The sequence below is a fragment of the Athene noctua genome, chromosome 15 (assembly GCF_965140245.1).
Source record: "Athene noctua chromosome 15, bAthNoc1.hap1.1, whole genome shotgun sequence".
Classification (NCBI taxonomy): Eukaryota; Metazoa; Chordata; class Aves; order Strigiformes; family Strigidae; genus Athene; species Athene noctua.
Genome location: NC_134051.1, coordinates 17,674,317 through 17,689,276, shown reverse-complemented (window position 1 = coordinate 17,689,276; position 14,960 = coordinate 17,674,317). Strand labels below are relative to the sequence as shown.

The window sequence follows — 14,960 nt, the reverse complement described above, 5'->3', positions numbered from 1 at the left end:
GCTTTGTTCTCATTTGCTGGTTTAGTTAGTTCTCAATACTGCTGTCTTTGGAACCACAATTATCATGCTATGTTTTTCTTTTAAATGTTAAAATATCATCAACTGTGAATTGATAACTCATTTTCATAATGCGGACAACAGACAGTAAAAACCAGTACTGAGTTGGCTTCCATTACTGTTGGGGACCATAGGCTGGTTTGGGTTGGAAGGGACCTTTAAAGGTCACCTAGTCCAAGTCAGAATCCATGATTTCTTACCGACATGGTGATGACTTGAAAACTGTGGCAAGTGATCACATAATGATCATCAGGTGCAAGCAGGAGAAGCGTTTGCACTGTCTCGGCACATCTCCTGCATACTCTGAATCACAGCGATCCTGCGATCGTTTTTGTAAGTGCAAAGAACTGGAGTTAGTCTTCAGCTAGTTGCCAGCAGAACTTGATCCTTCTTTACATCTCTAAATCTAAACTTACTAATTTCAAAGGAGTTCCTCTGCAGTTCTGTTGCTGTAAGCAAGAGCAAAGTACTGCCTTTGTACTGTAAATCTTACATACCAAATCAGAAACCAAAAAAAAAAAAGATTTTTTTTGTACGTGTTGTACCACCATCAACGGCTCCAAGAAGTGATTGTTCTGTGGCTCTACCGTTCTGCCTGCTTGCACAACCTACAGTTTCACTAAGTAACATTATCCGAGTTGTAAACAATTATGTAGAAAGTTCCTTATGGCATGTTTGGGCTTTCACCTCATTAGGTTTCTGCCTGCAAGCTTCTTCTGACTGAAGCTTCTTGCACTTACAGAAATGGTCGGGTGAACTGCGAAATGGAGTTGGGGGGGTTGAGTCCTCAAGCAGAGCGCAGGTCCAGCTGGTGCTGTAAGAGGAACAACAGCCCCAGTGGTGGATGTACAGGTTTTTTTTTCTCTATTGAACTGATTCATTCATTCAAAACCAAAGACATTTGTGGTTTGAGGTATATTTACTGAATATCACACACAGGGTGTGAAGTTCTCTCTCTCTCAACTTCATGAAGGTGTAATTCCTCCATGTCTTTGCTATGCTTTAGGAAAGTAATATCACCTGAAGCATCCACAATTTGATAAATCAGTGCAGTAAAGGCAACCTCTGCTTCACTCAAAAGATAAAATTATTTTTTAAAACGTGATAAGTGCAACAAAGGGTACAGTGGTTGTGTTTTTTTCGTGATTTTTGTGTGTGCAAGCATAGAACTTACTATTGCATTTCCTGTGCAAAACAGAAAAGTTAAGACATTAATGACATTTAGATTCTTCCTACTGAAAATGTGTGTGAATTCTGATGATTAATTTGCATTTTGCGTTTATATCCTCGCAATTCTCTCCCAAGAGCTAAAGATAATTAGTACATATGTTTCATAAATACTAAAGCTTGAAATTTTGGTGAGTATCTTCAGGTAGAGTGATAGATGAAAATGGACTGTCACTTTTAATGACTTTACTTCATGGTGTTCACATTTATTTTTTTTTTTTGCTATTGAATTTTACTGATAAAATTATCTATATAAAGGACATATATAGGCATGGATTATTTCTTAGTAACAACGTTTAAAATTTGCACACAGATCCTGCTTATGCCAGTTCTTACCTGTTTTAAGAAAAAAAAAAAACAAAAAAAAACAAGAAAAAAAGAAGAAAAAATTACTAATAGCTTGACCAGCTAACTAAATTATAGTAGGATACTGTTTATTAACCCTCAGTTAAATGTAGAATTAAAGTTGTTGTTAATGTTAAAAATTACAAGGATTTCCTATTTTATCTGCAGATGAATTAAGTTTTGCAGCTAAATTTACTGATGATGAATTTATTAGATTAATACTGCCGAATGACATTTTAATGTGCTGGATCATTTCATATAAATTAAACTTTTTTTCTATGTATATATACACGCAGACACCCTTTCGCTTTGTAACACTCTAGGGTGTAAATTTTTATTAGAAAAAGAGTAACTGAGGAAGGGGACAAATGAAAGTTTGGATCTCTGTCAGTTCATTGGCTCCTTGCTGACCTGGCAATATCTTTTTTTTTTTTTTTTACCCCCTCAGTCCAGCTCCTCTGTAATGACCTCTTCAGCCAATAATGTGCATCTGGCAGATAAAAGCTGTGTTTTGGGGTTTTTTTGTACTTTGTCAAGCATCAGCGACTGAATAAACTTGACGTATTTTTATCAGCACACAAGCACAGCAAGTAGCCATCCAGATGTTTACTGATAACACACAGACAATGTCTATAGTAGCAATTTGTAACATAACTACCTTTGGTAATTGTCTGAAAATCCATGCCTGTCTCCGGTGATATCCTTATTGTCAGTCTTGTAGTCTCTCCTCTTCCTTGAAGTGTCTCTCTGAGTTGTTATCTGCGGTTAACATAACTGGCACCTTAACAGACTAGTATTAATTTTCGGTTCAAAATGTAAGAAACTATCCGATGTAAACCAGAGTTTTTACTTCAATCCTGTCTTTATTTTATTACATCTTCTTGGCCTATAGTTTTTAGTCATTATCTATTACTTCAAAACATCTTCTATGCAGCATATCAGATTTGTTGCCTTCTTTATGTAACACAGACCCATAGAATTAAATTTTAAGCTGGTAGCAGTATCTGATACTCAGATATTAATATATCCAATTTCTTCACTCTATATTTACACTAGCTTCACAGTTTATCACTTAATGGGTATTCATGTCATTATCTGCATTAATTTATTTTTTTTATTGAGACCTTAAGGGAAGGGATTTAAGATCCATTTTCCAAAAGTTACAAGATTTTACAAGAGTCAAGTCTTGTAATAACATTATGCTTATGAAACAAAAATGATTTATGCTGCAGTAAATAGTGCAATACCCCAGACTTGGTTTGCATTCTGAGATAACATCCTTTTAATCCTATACTAGTTGTTGCTTTAACATCACAGTTTTTTTAATTACATTTTTCATAGTGTCCATTTATTCTTTTTAGTACAGTGCCTTTGCCTTCTGATTATTCCTTATAATATTTACTGTGTATGCAGTAAATAAAAGGCGCTAGAGCTGGTCTTTTATGTATAAGAGGAGTTTATATTTGAATACTAAGTATAGATAAAGTTTCTCATGGGATTGCTCCATGCAGTATTTAATACATGCAGAATATGCATGCAGAATTTAATTTTGAAGCTTTACCACACAAATGTTTTTTTTCTAGAATATTACTTACAAAAAAATATTTTCTTAGAGATTCCTCTCTTAGTTCATATTAAAGTCTACTGCAAAGTACTTGCCGATATAAGGCACCAGTGCCTGAATGTTCAAGGGTTGTAGGTGCAAAATAAATGTAAACCAGTTTTTTGTCTTCATGGTACTTTTGCCAAGGGCATAGCAGGGACCCACGATTCCTCTACTGTCTATGAAAAAACAGGGAACTGCTTATGTAATAGGATACGAGGTGGGAGCACGGGAAAAGCTGCAGTGCTGGCTGGTGTGATGCCACCTTGCAGGCGTTTTATTTAAAGGGGTGTTGGAAAATGAAGAGCTTCCAGGCTATGCTGCAGCACCACAAGTTTCCTTGAATACACTCAGAGAGCCAAAGGCAAATTCAGTGACATGAGTATCTTTGTGATCTGCAGCACGCTTTGGGCATATCAAGCTGTGTGTAAAAAAAAAAAAACCAAAACAAAACGAAAAAAAACACACCAAAACCCCAAACTGCAAAAAACTGTATTTACCAGGTAACAGTGTTGGCCAAGGAGTATAGGTAATCTTGCTGAAAAAACATATTTAAGCCTGGAGCCAAGAAGAGGTGAAAACTGGACTTGAGAGTTTCTCTTCTGATTAAAGGAGCCATTTTACACAAGGAAATACAAATGGTTTAAATATATCAAATTTTTTACAGTGTTTCTATTTTTTTTTTTCCTAGCTTTTTGTCTCAATAAAATTATCCTGTTTGGAATATTTTTCTAATTTGAGGGTAAGAAGGAAAGGAGAATGAGAAATGCCTATAAAACTATAGATTATTTTTTATGGAAGATGAGATGGTCTCCATTTGCATTTACAGCTTTACAAGGATTGTAGAACTAGGCTCTTTTTCTTTTTTTGATGGAAATGCTTAATCTGAGCTCAATGGGCCATAATAATTGCCTGTTTCTTCCAGTAGAAATAAACCCACTTGTATGTGACACTTGAAACCTTAACTCTACTTAGTATTACGCACAGAATTGTCGACAGTTCTTCACCCAAATATATTTATGACAGCAGTGCTAGTCGATATACAATACCAAGCCAAGGGCATCTGAGAATAAATCAGTCCCTCTAGCTACTGCTATAGCACAATAACTGATGGTTGTAATAAAACCCTGTGAAATTAAAATTCTGTGCATGCAAATGCACATACCTAGCCAAGAGAAACCCAAACCTCTCTGTTCTGGAAAAATTTGCATATGCATAGACAGTCTGTACCTCTTTGTATTGGTAACACAACGTACACAAAAAGGCTATAGGTTTTCAGCACTGTATCGTTTATTAGACTCTCTTCAGCATTTGGGGACTTTCACGTGTTATATGCAGAAAAAAAATGTAAGCAGCTCGTAGAAGAGGAGGATGGTCCCAGTTGTTTCTTGAGGAAGAAATATGCTTGGTTTTATGTTTGAAAGCCTCTTGATGATGCCGTAAGTCACTACCAAAGGCTCTGAAAACCCCATTTCCAGTTCAGATCTTCCTGTATGTTTATGCAGTTGCTGATATTTTTAATGCCTCTTCCGTGTTTGAGAACTTTAGGCTCTACCTTGTGACACTGCAAGCTCTTGGGATGGACATTGTTGCTTCATTTGTGTTCCGAGTTCTCACCTGAAGTACGATGAAACAATTTTAAATTAATAAACGTTATTTATACATCTGTGTACCAGCCCATACTCTCTTCACCTATTACATAACTTGAAACATCCATTCTTCTGAATTCTGTAGGGCAATGAGATAATGAAAAATAACATGTAATAAAATGATGCAAGGGAAGGGATATGCCAGAGCGCGGTGTATGGTGTGTCTCTTCCTTGCGTAGCACAATATTGTTGTGCAACGTGGCAAGGAAAACCCAAGCATTCAGTTTTTGAGAGAAGACTTTTACAGTCAGATGAGTTTTTAACGAGAGAAAACACTGATAGGTAGATTTTTGCAAATATTGTGAAATGTTATGGACTGTCACATAGTATCTAAGGAAATACAACTGGTGCAACTGAATAATCTATGGTTTCATTTTAGATATTTAATCTGTGTATGAATGAGGAGAAATACGAGACCTCAGTCAGATGAATAAGCAATTACTCATTGTGGAGTTACATTCTGGTAAAAGCACTGTGATCCCTGCCAAGCCTTTGTCACCTGACACTCACGCTCCACAGTTCGTATGTAGGTCCTGAGTGCAAACCGTCCTTTCCTGATGAAAACAGGCCTGTTGTTACACTTCGGCTAATCGTATTTGCGTTGTCCTTTTTGAGGTGGAAGAATAAAGATAAAAATATTGGAGGGCCCTTCCTGGACCTGCTGTCAGACTCGGTGTCTTAAGCTGCACAGAAAATCGCGGATAAGTAATCCCAGTGTGGCTGCTCACTGGAAATAGGATGGCTTCAGATACACTTTTTTCTGAACACAGGTTAAGTCCATTTACTACAAATGTTTTGTTTCTTGTATCTAGAATATGGAAGACTTTAGATACTCGCTGGTTATCTTCCAACCACTGGGACTGTACTCCATTTCAAAAGAGCCTCTCAATCCTGAAAGTATTTTGAATTTCTAAATGTAAAACAAACACTTGAGGATGTTGTACTGCAACAAAAATGGTTTTTTTTTATTTTATATTTTAAGCAGAGTCTCTCTGTAAATAACCCTGTGACCATCATATTGTTCTCTTTTCCCCATCACTTAAACCTTTTCTTTAACATGACACTTCACTTGGCAGCAAAAAAACCCTCCCCTGGTGGATTGTTGGTATTTTTTATCAACTTAGACCAACAGTACGGCTCATCAATCTGTCCATTGCATCCACAGATGGGTCCTGTTTTCTGTTTGTGTTTGTTTCTTCAGAGCTAGGGCTTGCGTGTCCTTGTGTAGAGTGAACGACTGATAAATATGTTTAGAAGATCTTAAGTTTCACACCTGCTACTGTTACTTAAAGAAAACCATACTTCCCCGTTCTGTTCATGTCCATGAACTCTCTAGATAATGACAACAGCAGGTTGCACTGCATTTCCAAAGGGTTTTTTTTGTTGTTGTTGTTGTTTCAACTGATGAAGCCTGACAGCATGACTATCTTATAAGATTCTTGTCTTATAAAAAGACCTGTAGTCTTGAACTATTGTTTAAGTTCTTTGAGAATTTTTCCTTGATTAAATCCTGTAAAGAGAATCAATATTTTAGGCATTCTTCCACTAAACTCGAGTATGTGAGAGCTTGACATAATGACACTCAACATATTGACCAGGTTCTTCATGCCGTCTTGAACTAAAAGAAAGAGATAGTCCGTTGTGTACGGTTCAATCCAGAGACATAACAAAATAAATTTAGGATTGAGAGGCAATGTATTTAAAATTGCAGGATATGCACAAGGTTTGCTTCTAGGGTCTCTTGATCATTAATTAAATATATTACGGCTTCCCGTTTTTCTCGCTTATCTCTACAGGTTTACATATTGTAAATACATTATTTATGTTTTCCCTTAAGTGCTGGGTACTGCCAGGATGTTTGTCAAACTGGCACAGATAGCAAAAAAAAGACAAAATGAGAGGGCAAATTTGGCGCTGGTTAGCTGCACAGAAAGCCACTTGTACCCAAATGAGCCTTTCCCAGATGTATTTTAATGAACTTGAACTGATAAATAGAAGGATAGACAGACAGACATACAGATAGATGGCATCATTGCTTAAACTGTGAAAAATATTTTTTCAATAAGGTAAGTTTGGTTTGTTTCATTTTTTTCTTTTTTAATCACCTGGCTGCTTTTGTACTGGAAAGCTTCTGGTATGAAGGGTGATGAGGGAATTATCTATGTGGAAGCTCACTCTCTGAGGAAAGCTGTCACTGAAATGGACTTTATTATGATAGCTAAAACAATTTGGAATCAACCATTTGCTGAACTTTGAGCAAAGGAAATTGCCACCATCGGTGTGTCCTGCATATTGCCCCTTGTTGTCCTCCTCCATTTCTTTTGGTCAGCAGAATACATCGATACGGTTGTAGATGGAGTCAAAATAGACTTTAAGATACAACTCTCACATTCGTATGAAAGGTGTTTTAAAATAAATGGATGGTTTTGTTCTACTTGTTCTGCTGCCAGATGTGGCGTAGCGGTTAGATGTTAAGACACAGTCACTTTCTCCTGACTTGCACGTCGTTGTCCTTATTCACTCTTTGCCTCTCTGTTGTATTCTCCCACTGTCCATAAGTACTTCTTTTCAATCTTAAATAACATTTTCTGTTCTGCTCTCTGTCATGTTAGATATTTGTCAATTTTATGTTTAAAATGACAGTAGCAGGTAGCCTTATAGATAAATTAAACCACAGAATTAACGACCTGCTTAAATAGCCAATAACTGTAACCCTTGCTTCCCTCTACAAATATTTGATACACTTTTTTTGTTTGGTTGGTTTTTACAAATTTTGTATTTGTTCCATTCTGAAATTCCTCTCTTAGCACTACCACCTTTGGTTTCCGAGTACCCAGTGTTACTGGAAGCTGGCATGTTTATGTTATTGGGATGTATGAAACCAGCTGTTGTGAGTCAGACCAGAGGTCTGTAGATCTGAGATACCATTTCTATGCATGCCTGTGCAAGAGGGGAATAAAGCAAGCTCCTCCAGAATTTTCTTTCAGCCTTCAGGAACTTTGCGTGGCAAAAGTGATGTCTGTGCTTTTAATAATCTTCTGTAATTGTTTCTTTGAAGTTTTTTTTTTTATGCGCAGAACCTATTCTTTTATTTCCACATCCTATAAAGAATCATCTTTGTACTTAGTTTGGTTTGAACTGGCCATCTATTATTTTAATTTGCCATCTAGTTGTTCTTTTGGAGGAGAGAAGCAGCAAATATTCTAGCTTCTCCATCTCCATTTTATTTATTAATTCACTGACACCTACTCCCAGCCGTCTCTTTTACAGTCTGAAGTATTCTGGTCTTCCTACTTGTTCCTGTCTAGATATATTTTCTTATCTTTAACCACTTTTGTCACCTTTCTGTTTGAAGACAGAATGCTTGTAAATCTGTCCAGCTCATGTGAGGTCAGAACCAAAAGTTTCATCCCACGGGGAAGAGGACAACACCTTCTTTTGAAGGGTGATGGTAAAGATACAGTCTGAATATATTTTCCACTACATCTAAATGGAAATAAAATATTAAATATAAATTTCAGAAGGTCTTTCCAAAAGGGTCTTCACAATCATTTTAAAGAAGCCTAAAATAATACTACAGAATAGTTTGCAGCTTCTATGGAATAAACGATCTTCATGGTTTATCTAAACATGGGATCAGCATGTCCAGGGCCACCAAAGCAATATGGCAGAGGAAATGGGAAGAACTGCGAATCTCTCCTTGTTTATGTATTTTACCAAGGAGATTAAACTTGTGAGCCGTGTATGGCTGTGCAGTAAGAAAATTGGAGGATAAACACGTTACAGATGAGATGATTAGCTAACTCCATATCCCGTGACCGTAAAGCAAATGTAAATCTGATGTTGTTTCTTGAGTGACAATGGGATTTATGGCAGCACTGTGAGTAACCCTTAGCTCCTGTTGATTTCTTTGCTGACCATCTTTTCTACGTAACATTTTTGGCTTCTTCTAAAGCTTTAAAAATTATTACTATCACTACTACTGAAGTATTAGTAGAACTTAATATCTACAACGATTACAGTTCTACTATGTTCTGCAAGCAAGCTATGAAAAATATCCCTGTTGCTGAAGCTATGCTCTCCAGGATTTGATTGGAGAAAGCAGGCAAATTTGCCAAGAGATGTAAAAGAAAGTGTGAAAATTATGTTAAATACAAAGCTATTACAATATTCTAGCATTCTGTAATACATTGCATGCTCTATTATGTTGTCCTTTTTTTTCCTACAACTAATCACCATGTTGTTTGTTCAGGTTTGGGTTTTTTTTAATGCCTGAAGAGTACCCTGAGAAATAGTGGACTTAATGGTAGAGGCTGAACATTTCTTCTAGAAAAATAGCTGGTATATGTAGAACACAAATTATAGAATGTAAGACTGGCAGCCATATCCCAAGAAGCTGACCAATGCAATGATATAAAGAGAAACCATTCTGGATGTTTCTCAGTTTACTAAGTGGAGCTTGTGGGTTTTTAGTTGGGCAAATGACTATCTTCATTTCTTTGTGCACCCATTTATCTCTGAAAAAAACATAATGATATCTGTCTTGTGTTATGACTGCTCAGGACAAAACTGAGTAAGGTAGTAGTAGTGTTATGTGTATAGAATATATCCTACAAACAGTCAGAGTGGGTAACTAGATTGTTATGATTTTAAATTCGGGGGTTTTTAATCCAGGGTGGGGCTGGCCTGTCAGAGCCATTAGGTAAAGGAGCCCCAGGTGTCCCATGTTAAGTAAGCGAAGGTCAGGTGTCCCACGTAGGGATAAAAGCTGGGACCCCTTGCAGGAGGGGCAGTGTCTGTGTGTGAGGTGGATGCTCTGTGCAGAGTTCCCTGTTGGGAAAGGACCTCCCGCCTCCCCGTGACTGGGCTCCAGTCAGGTCTGGCTTTGTAAGCGTGGGCCGTGTCAAGATTCGGTATGCGGCTTCCTTGGTCTTATGTATTGGGCTGGTTGACCTGGTTGTCTCCTGTCCCCTCTATGGGAGACTCTATTTCACTGTTTATTCCACCCACTGTTGGTCGTGGGGTGTCACTATTGGGATCCTTGGGGTTGATGTTGATTATGTAGAACCTGATTGACTTGTTTGTACCCCCAGCGCTCACCCATGTACTGACCCTTTTGTGTCACATACAATCTGGTTATTGGTTCAGCTTTACGCTGGCTCTGTCCTTTCTGCTAGGCCTTATAATTGGCAAAACAGATGAACATCGCATGTCCCTTCCAGCTGAAATATTCTGGTTTTTTTTTTTTTTTTTTAACAATATAAACAGATGCAGATCTAAAATTAACTCTTGAGACATATGCGAGTACACTTATAATGCAGACTAATATAACCTTAAAGTAATTTATAAATGGTGTGAAGGCATGAACTTTGAAAAATGAAATCATTAGTCTGCAAGAGATAGTCAGTTGAGCTGTAGTTGGTATTACTGTTTACGGGAAGATCATAAATACACCTGTGCTGTATTCCTTTACCTTCTCTTCCTTCCTAGAGAACTCTAAGAAATGTATCAGAAGAGCATTTGTAGCTATTAGATTTGTATTTTCATACAGGGACTTTGTTGTAAAACTTCTGCTGTAGGAGGTTTAGTTTGTAACTTATTTATTAGGACTAATTTTTCTGTGCTGGCGGTTTTATTCTTTTGTAAGTAACCAAACTTTGCCTGAGAAGTTCCCCTTTTCATCATCACACAAGTAAAAATATCTCATACAAATAGGTATCGGTTCATGTTTTAACTTTTTGTAAGTGCAAAGTAGTGAGAAGTGTTCTCTGAATCTCTGAAAATATCTTCAGGAAACATTGCATCAGATCTTTTTTTTAATGTTTAATGAATTGTGTTTGCCATGTACATGAATCACAGAAACGGCAGTGATTACATTTTCAATACTAACGATACCCACTAATGACTCAAAAAGTATTCTAAAACGATTTTAAAACAAAACAAAAACCAACCGAACAAAAAACCCTCTCACCTCAGGTTGAACAAATCAACATCTGAGTGCCCTCCTTGAGCACCTGAGCAAAGCTTTTAAAGGTTTTTTTCGGCAGGTGCTGGTGGTAGGACTGAGTGAGAAACCAGAGAGCTAGAAAGCAAAGTAGGAGCTGGATGTTTCAGCGCTGCTGTTCTCTTTCTTGAGCTCTTGTTAGAGGAGCCCCGTTCCTTTTGGCAGAGTGGTGACTTCAAGTTGTGCTGCCGTTGACTGATGACTCACATCTGCTGTTACTTGGTGCTGAGGTCTTGCTCAGCAACCAGCTTTCACACTCGTAGAGTGTTTCTCATAAACCTGGCAGAACATAAAGACAGCAGTGTGGAAAAAAATATGCATTGGAATCAAGTAATCTTCAGAGTTATTTTTATACCAGATCAGAACTGGAAGTTGTCGTTTTATCACTTCTTGAAGCTTCTATGTCTTTATTTCTGTGTCCTGTGAATATATCATGATCTCTTAGTAGTGAGGTATTCAGAAATATAACACAGACTTGTGGTAGAACAGAAAAAGGGGAAAGCTTCTTCCTGAACACACCTGGCAATGAGATCATTAAAATCTCAGAAATACTTCAGCCCTGTGTTGGGTTCTAGTGTTGATTTTCTTTGACCTTTGTAAATTTAATAAGAGAAAAAAAAACTAATTTCTTTTTTTTTTTTTTTTTGGTAGTAATGATTCTATCCAGATCCCTAATACTATACTGTGTTTAGACTCAGGGCTATGTTTCCAATATTTATTTGTGTAAGATACCTAGACCTAGAAGCTTTGTTGTGGCAAGAATGCTATGCTTTCAAAGTTGGGGTATTTTTTTTGTCTCTTTTCTTTTTTTTTTTCTCTTGTAGAGTTCAAAGCAACAGATGAGTTGTGAAAGAGAACACCTAAGGGTAAGTGTAATGATATGCAAAATGTTCTGTTTCTTTAAAACATAAACAGAATCTGGTTTGTCCTATTGCCAGATGGATTGCTTTATTTAAGGGGAACATATTTAGCTCATTTGTCGCTTGTTGGTAAATATTGTGCATATTCAGTATAAACCAATTACAGTAGATGCAGGTTTTTCTTCCATAATTTAGTGAGCTTTGGCAGTAAATAACTCTTTGTGGGAGCTCTCTTGACATTCAGCATGCTCTTCCTATGCACCACGTGAAGATTTAGTAGTGGTAAAGGTCACTATATTTCTCAGGCTTTCTCCAGTACTGGATTGTTTCAAACAAGAAGACACTATTCTTTGGAATTTTTTTTTTTTTAATAGCATGTGTGCTTTCAGAAAGAAACCAGTGCTAAGAATGTAAGGGAACTGGCAGAAAAAGTCCAGGTATTTTAGTGTGTGTATATTGCTTGTGTAAATCTGTAAACAAGACGGAGTTCCTGAGCCCAGGTTGCTCACCTTGTTTTGTTTTTTTTTTCTTTTTCCTATGTTAAAGCGACATTTTTAAACAGGCTTTTGTCCCTGCTCCCTTTAAATGCTGCGTATCTCTGCAGATGCTTTTTGATCACAAGTATTTCCTTGTTCAACTAATTGATTCTAGTATTTTTTTTGGAAAGGCGTAAGAGTTTTCATTAATTAAAAAAAAAAAAAGCTTTTGTGTCATCCAAGTATCGTTTAACAGACCTACATTTATTGATACCACATGATGAGTATTTTCTTGAAATCCCATATGCAAGGAGAGAGGGAGAGGCAGGCCTGAAGGAAGTGCATGTTTTTATGCAAACAAAAATATTATTGGAAATAAAAAGCAGCTTTTTATTTGTGTTTGCAGCTTACTAAGCATCAGCAGTGCCTGTGTGGCTTCCATGTATAAAGAATTTAGTCTTGAAAGAAGTTGTGCTGTGTTCTTAAACATTCAGCGATTCATTAGATTTTTACCGAGATGCTTTAGTTGATCTTCACCATATTTGCAACAGGATTTTTCTGGTAAACAAGTTATGCAGGAATGATGAATCACATATTGTCCTTGATTCTTTTCTTGCTGATATGTGACTGCGTTGCTATTGTACTGAAGCTGGAGTGACAAAGCTTTGTTTTATCAGTAGTAATGTCTCAACAGAGCAGCTGTCAGAGTTAAAATACTGCAATAGTACCTGAAGGACAGTCTTTTGAAGAGGTAGCGGTGCCCTGAGAACAAAGCAAGTTTTCAGGGTGGGTTTTTTTTTTATTGCTTTTATTAAGTTTTCTCCTTTGAATGAAGAAAAACATTATTTTGAAATATAATGGAAGGAGGCCCCCAGCTCTTTCTTTAAGTAAATATGTGTGATTTTTTTCCAACTAGTGGATAAAATGTGATGTGGTAAAACTTTCATGTATCTTTATGTTCCGGTGTTGTCCGTTTACATCGAACAGTGAGCTCTTGATGCCTTTGTGTCATATCAAAAAGTAAATTTTCATGACAACTTAGGAAAAACCCACGTCTCTAACCTGCTAAGATTAGGTAGATCTCCTTCCGCTACCGCTGTGATGTTCACATTACGTGAAATACAGTTATTGGTGCGAACCCTGTTCCTGAGGTTGGGATGCAAACCAGTACATCACCCCTCAGAGGCAGAGCTTGTGCCTGTGGTAGGAAAGGCACCGAGAAGTCTCACACAGCCAGATATGGCGAAAGCAACAACTCAGTGCCAAGCACAGTAGAACTGTTCCTTTCCCCTGCCTGCTCTGTGAACGCCCAAACCGTTATCAGTGCCCAGAATCTGTTCTAGTTTATCACAGCTCATCTGCTGGGACAAAAGGTTACCATGAAATTTCAACATGCTGTGTGGAGATGTTTTGGTCATAGTCCAGTGCTGGCACCTTTGACCCTCCTTAGCGGTGCTGCGAACAGCCCCCCTCTGCCAGGTTCTTGCACCTCCAACCCCCTCAGGGTGTGACTTGACGGTTCTGTTGCTTTTAGGCTGGCTCCCTAGCTGAGCAGCGCTGTTAAAGACATGTTTAATTGCCCGAGTTAGGTTTTTCAGGCCTGCAAGCTTTCCCTTTGGGGTTTGTGACCTACCACGAATACTTGGATGTGAGGCAGTCTCTTCACAACAAAATAATGTTTCGTTCCAACTGAAAGAACTGAAAAATAACAACAGGATTAAAACAATGAAATGCTAACATGCATTTGTGTTTGTTAAACTCAGTTAAAAATAGATTATCCTAATAATGTAATAAAAAAGACATATTATCTCCCAGCTTCCTTGCTGACGATGCGTCCGCCACTCTCCTTTTTTGAGTCGTTCCATAGTCTACAAGTCCTAAAGAAGTTCCAAGAGAAAGGCACTTTAAGAAAGGTTTGTTTAAAGCATAATAGTGCAAATAAATAATTAGGCATTGTGTGACCACAGAAAGAAATCTCCAAGTCTTCCTGTAATAATTGATTCAGACATTTCTCACCTCATGTCTGTTTTATTGGCTTTTAAATTCTAAATGCAAAGCAGAGACTCAGTGTTCTGGAATAAAACATTGATACTAATGAAACTTTTATTCATACTGGAGACTCTGGCCATTATACATTATATGTACAATAAATGATAATTGTAATAATTAAGGCAGTCTGTATATTTTCACCCTCTTCTGCTCAAGCTTTGAAGATGACAGTGACCACACGTTGGTAACTCACTCCCCTTGCCAACCCGGTACAATTCCCAGCTAGACGTTGGTGTTTATAACTGAATTATTTAAATGTGAAATCATACAGAAAGTTATGGGAATTTTATCTCTAGCACAGCTGGTCGGGTGTGGTTTTCTTTCCATTTGGATATATAACACAAGCTGACTTTACTGTATTTCCATCTGACGTTTTAAAAAAAAAAATTACAAAGTATTAATGCCATTTTTTGGTTTTCCTTTCCTTGGAAGTGATTTTCATTACCATGTTGTTGAATTTTTTTTTTTTTTTTCATATTTCTGTAATTTCCCTTTGTTTTCTAATCTGCCTTCATTTAAATCAAGTTGTGCTAAAAACCTAATGTGCCTTTAAAGGCAAATTGACTCATCGGTGTCGCGCTCTCCAGTTCATCCACACACTGCTCTTTGTCAGTATTTCCTTTAAAGAAAATAATGATACTGTTTAGTCCTCCTCTTTCTGTTTTGTGTTCTCCAATCCCGATTTATAAA

General features: G+C 37.2%; 1 protein-coding gene across 24 annotated transcripts in view; it reads left to right on the top strand.

The window, feature by feature from the left end:
• RBFOX1 (RNA binding fox-1 homolog 1) overlaps nucleotides 1–14,960 on the top strand; it is a 957,841-nt gene that overhangs the window by 539,215 nt on the left and 403,666 nt on the right. For 16 of the 24 annotated variants that reach the window (XM_074918956.1, XM_074918994.1, XM_074918967.1 and 13 more), the window contains one exon: nucleotides 11,710–11,751. The exons of the other annotated variants lie outside the window; for them this stretch is intronic. In XM_074918956.1, the coding sequence (XP_074775057.1) occupies nucleotides 11,710–11,751 (42 nt within the window). The remainder of the gene's footprint in view (nucleotides 1–11,709; nucleotides 11,752–14,960) is intronic. 24 annotated transcript variants of the gene reach the window in all.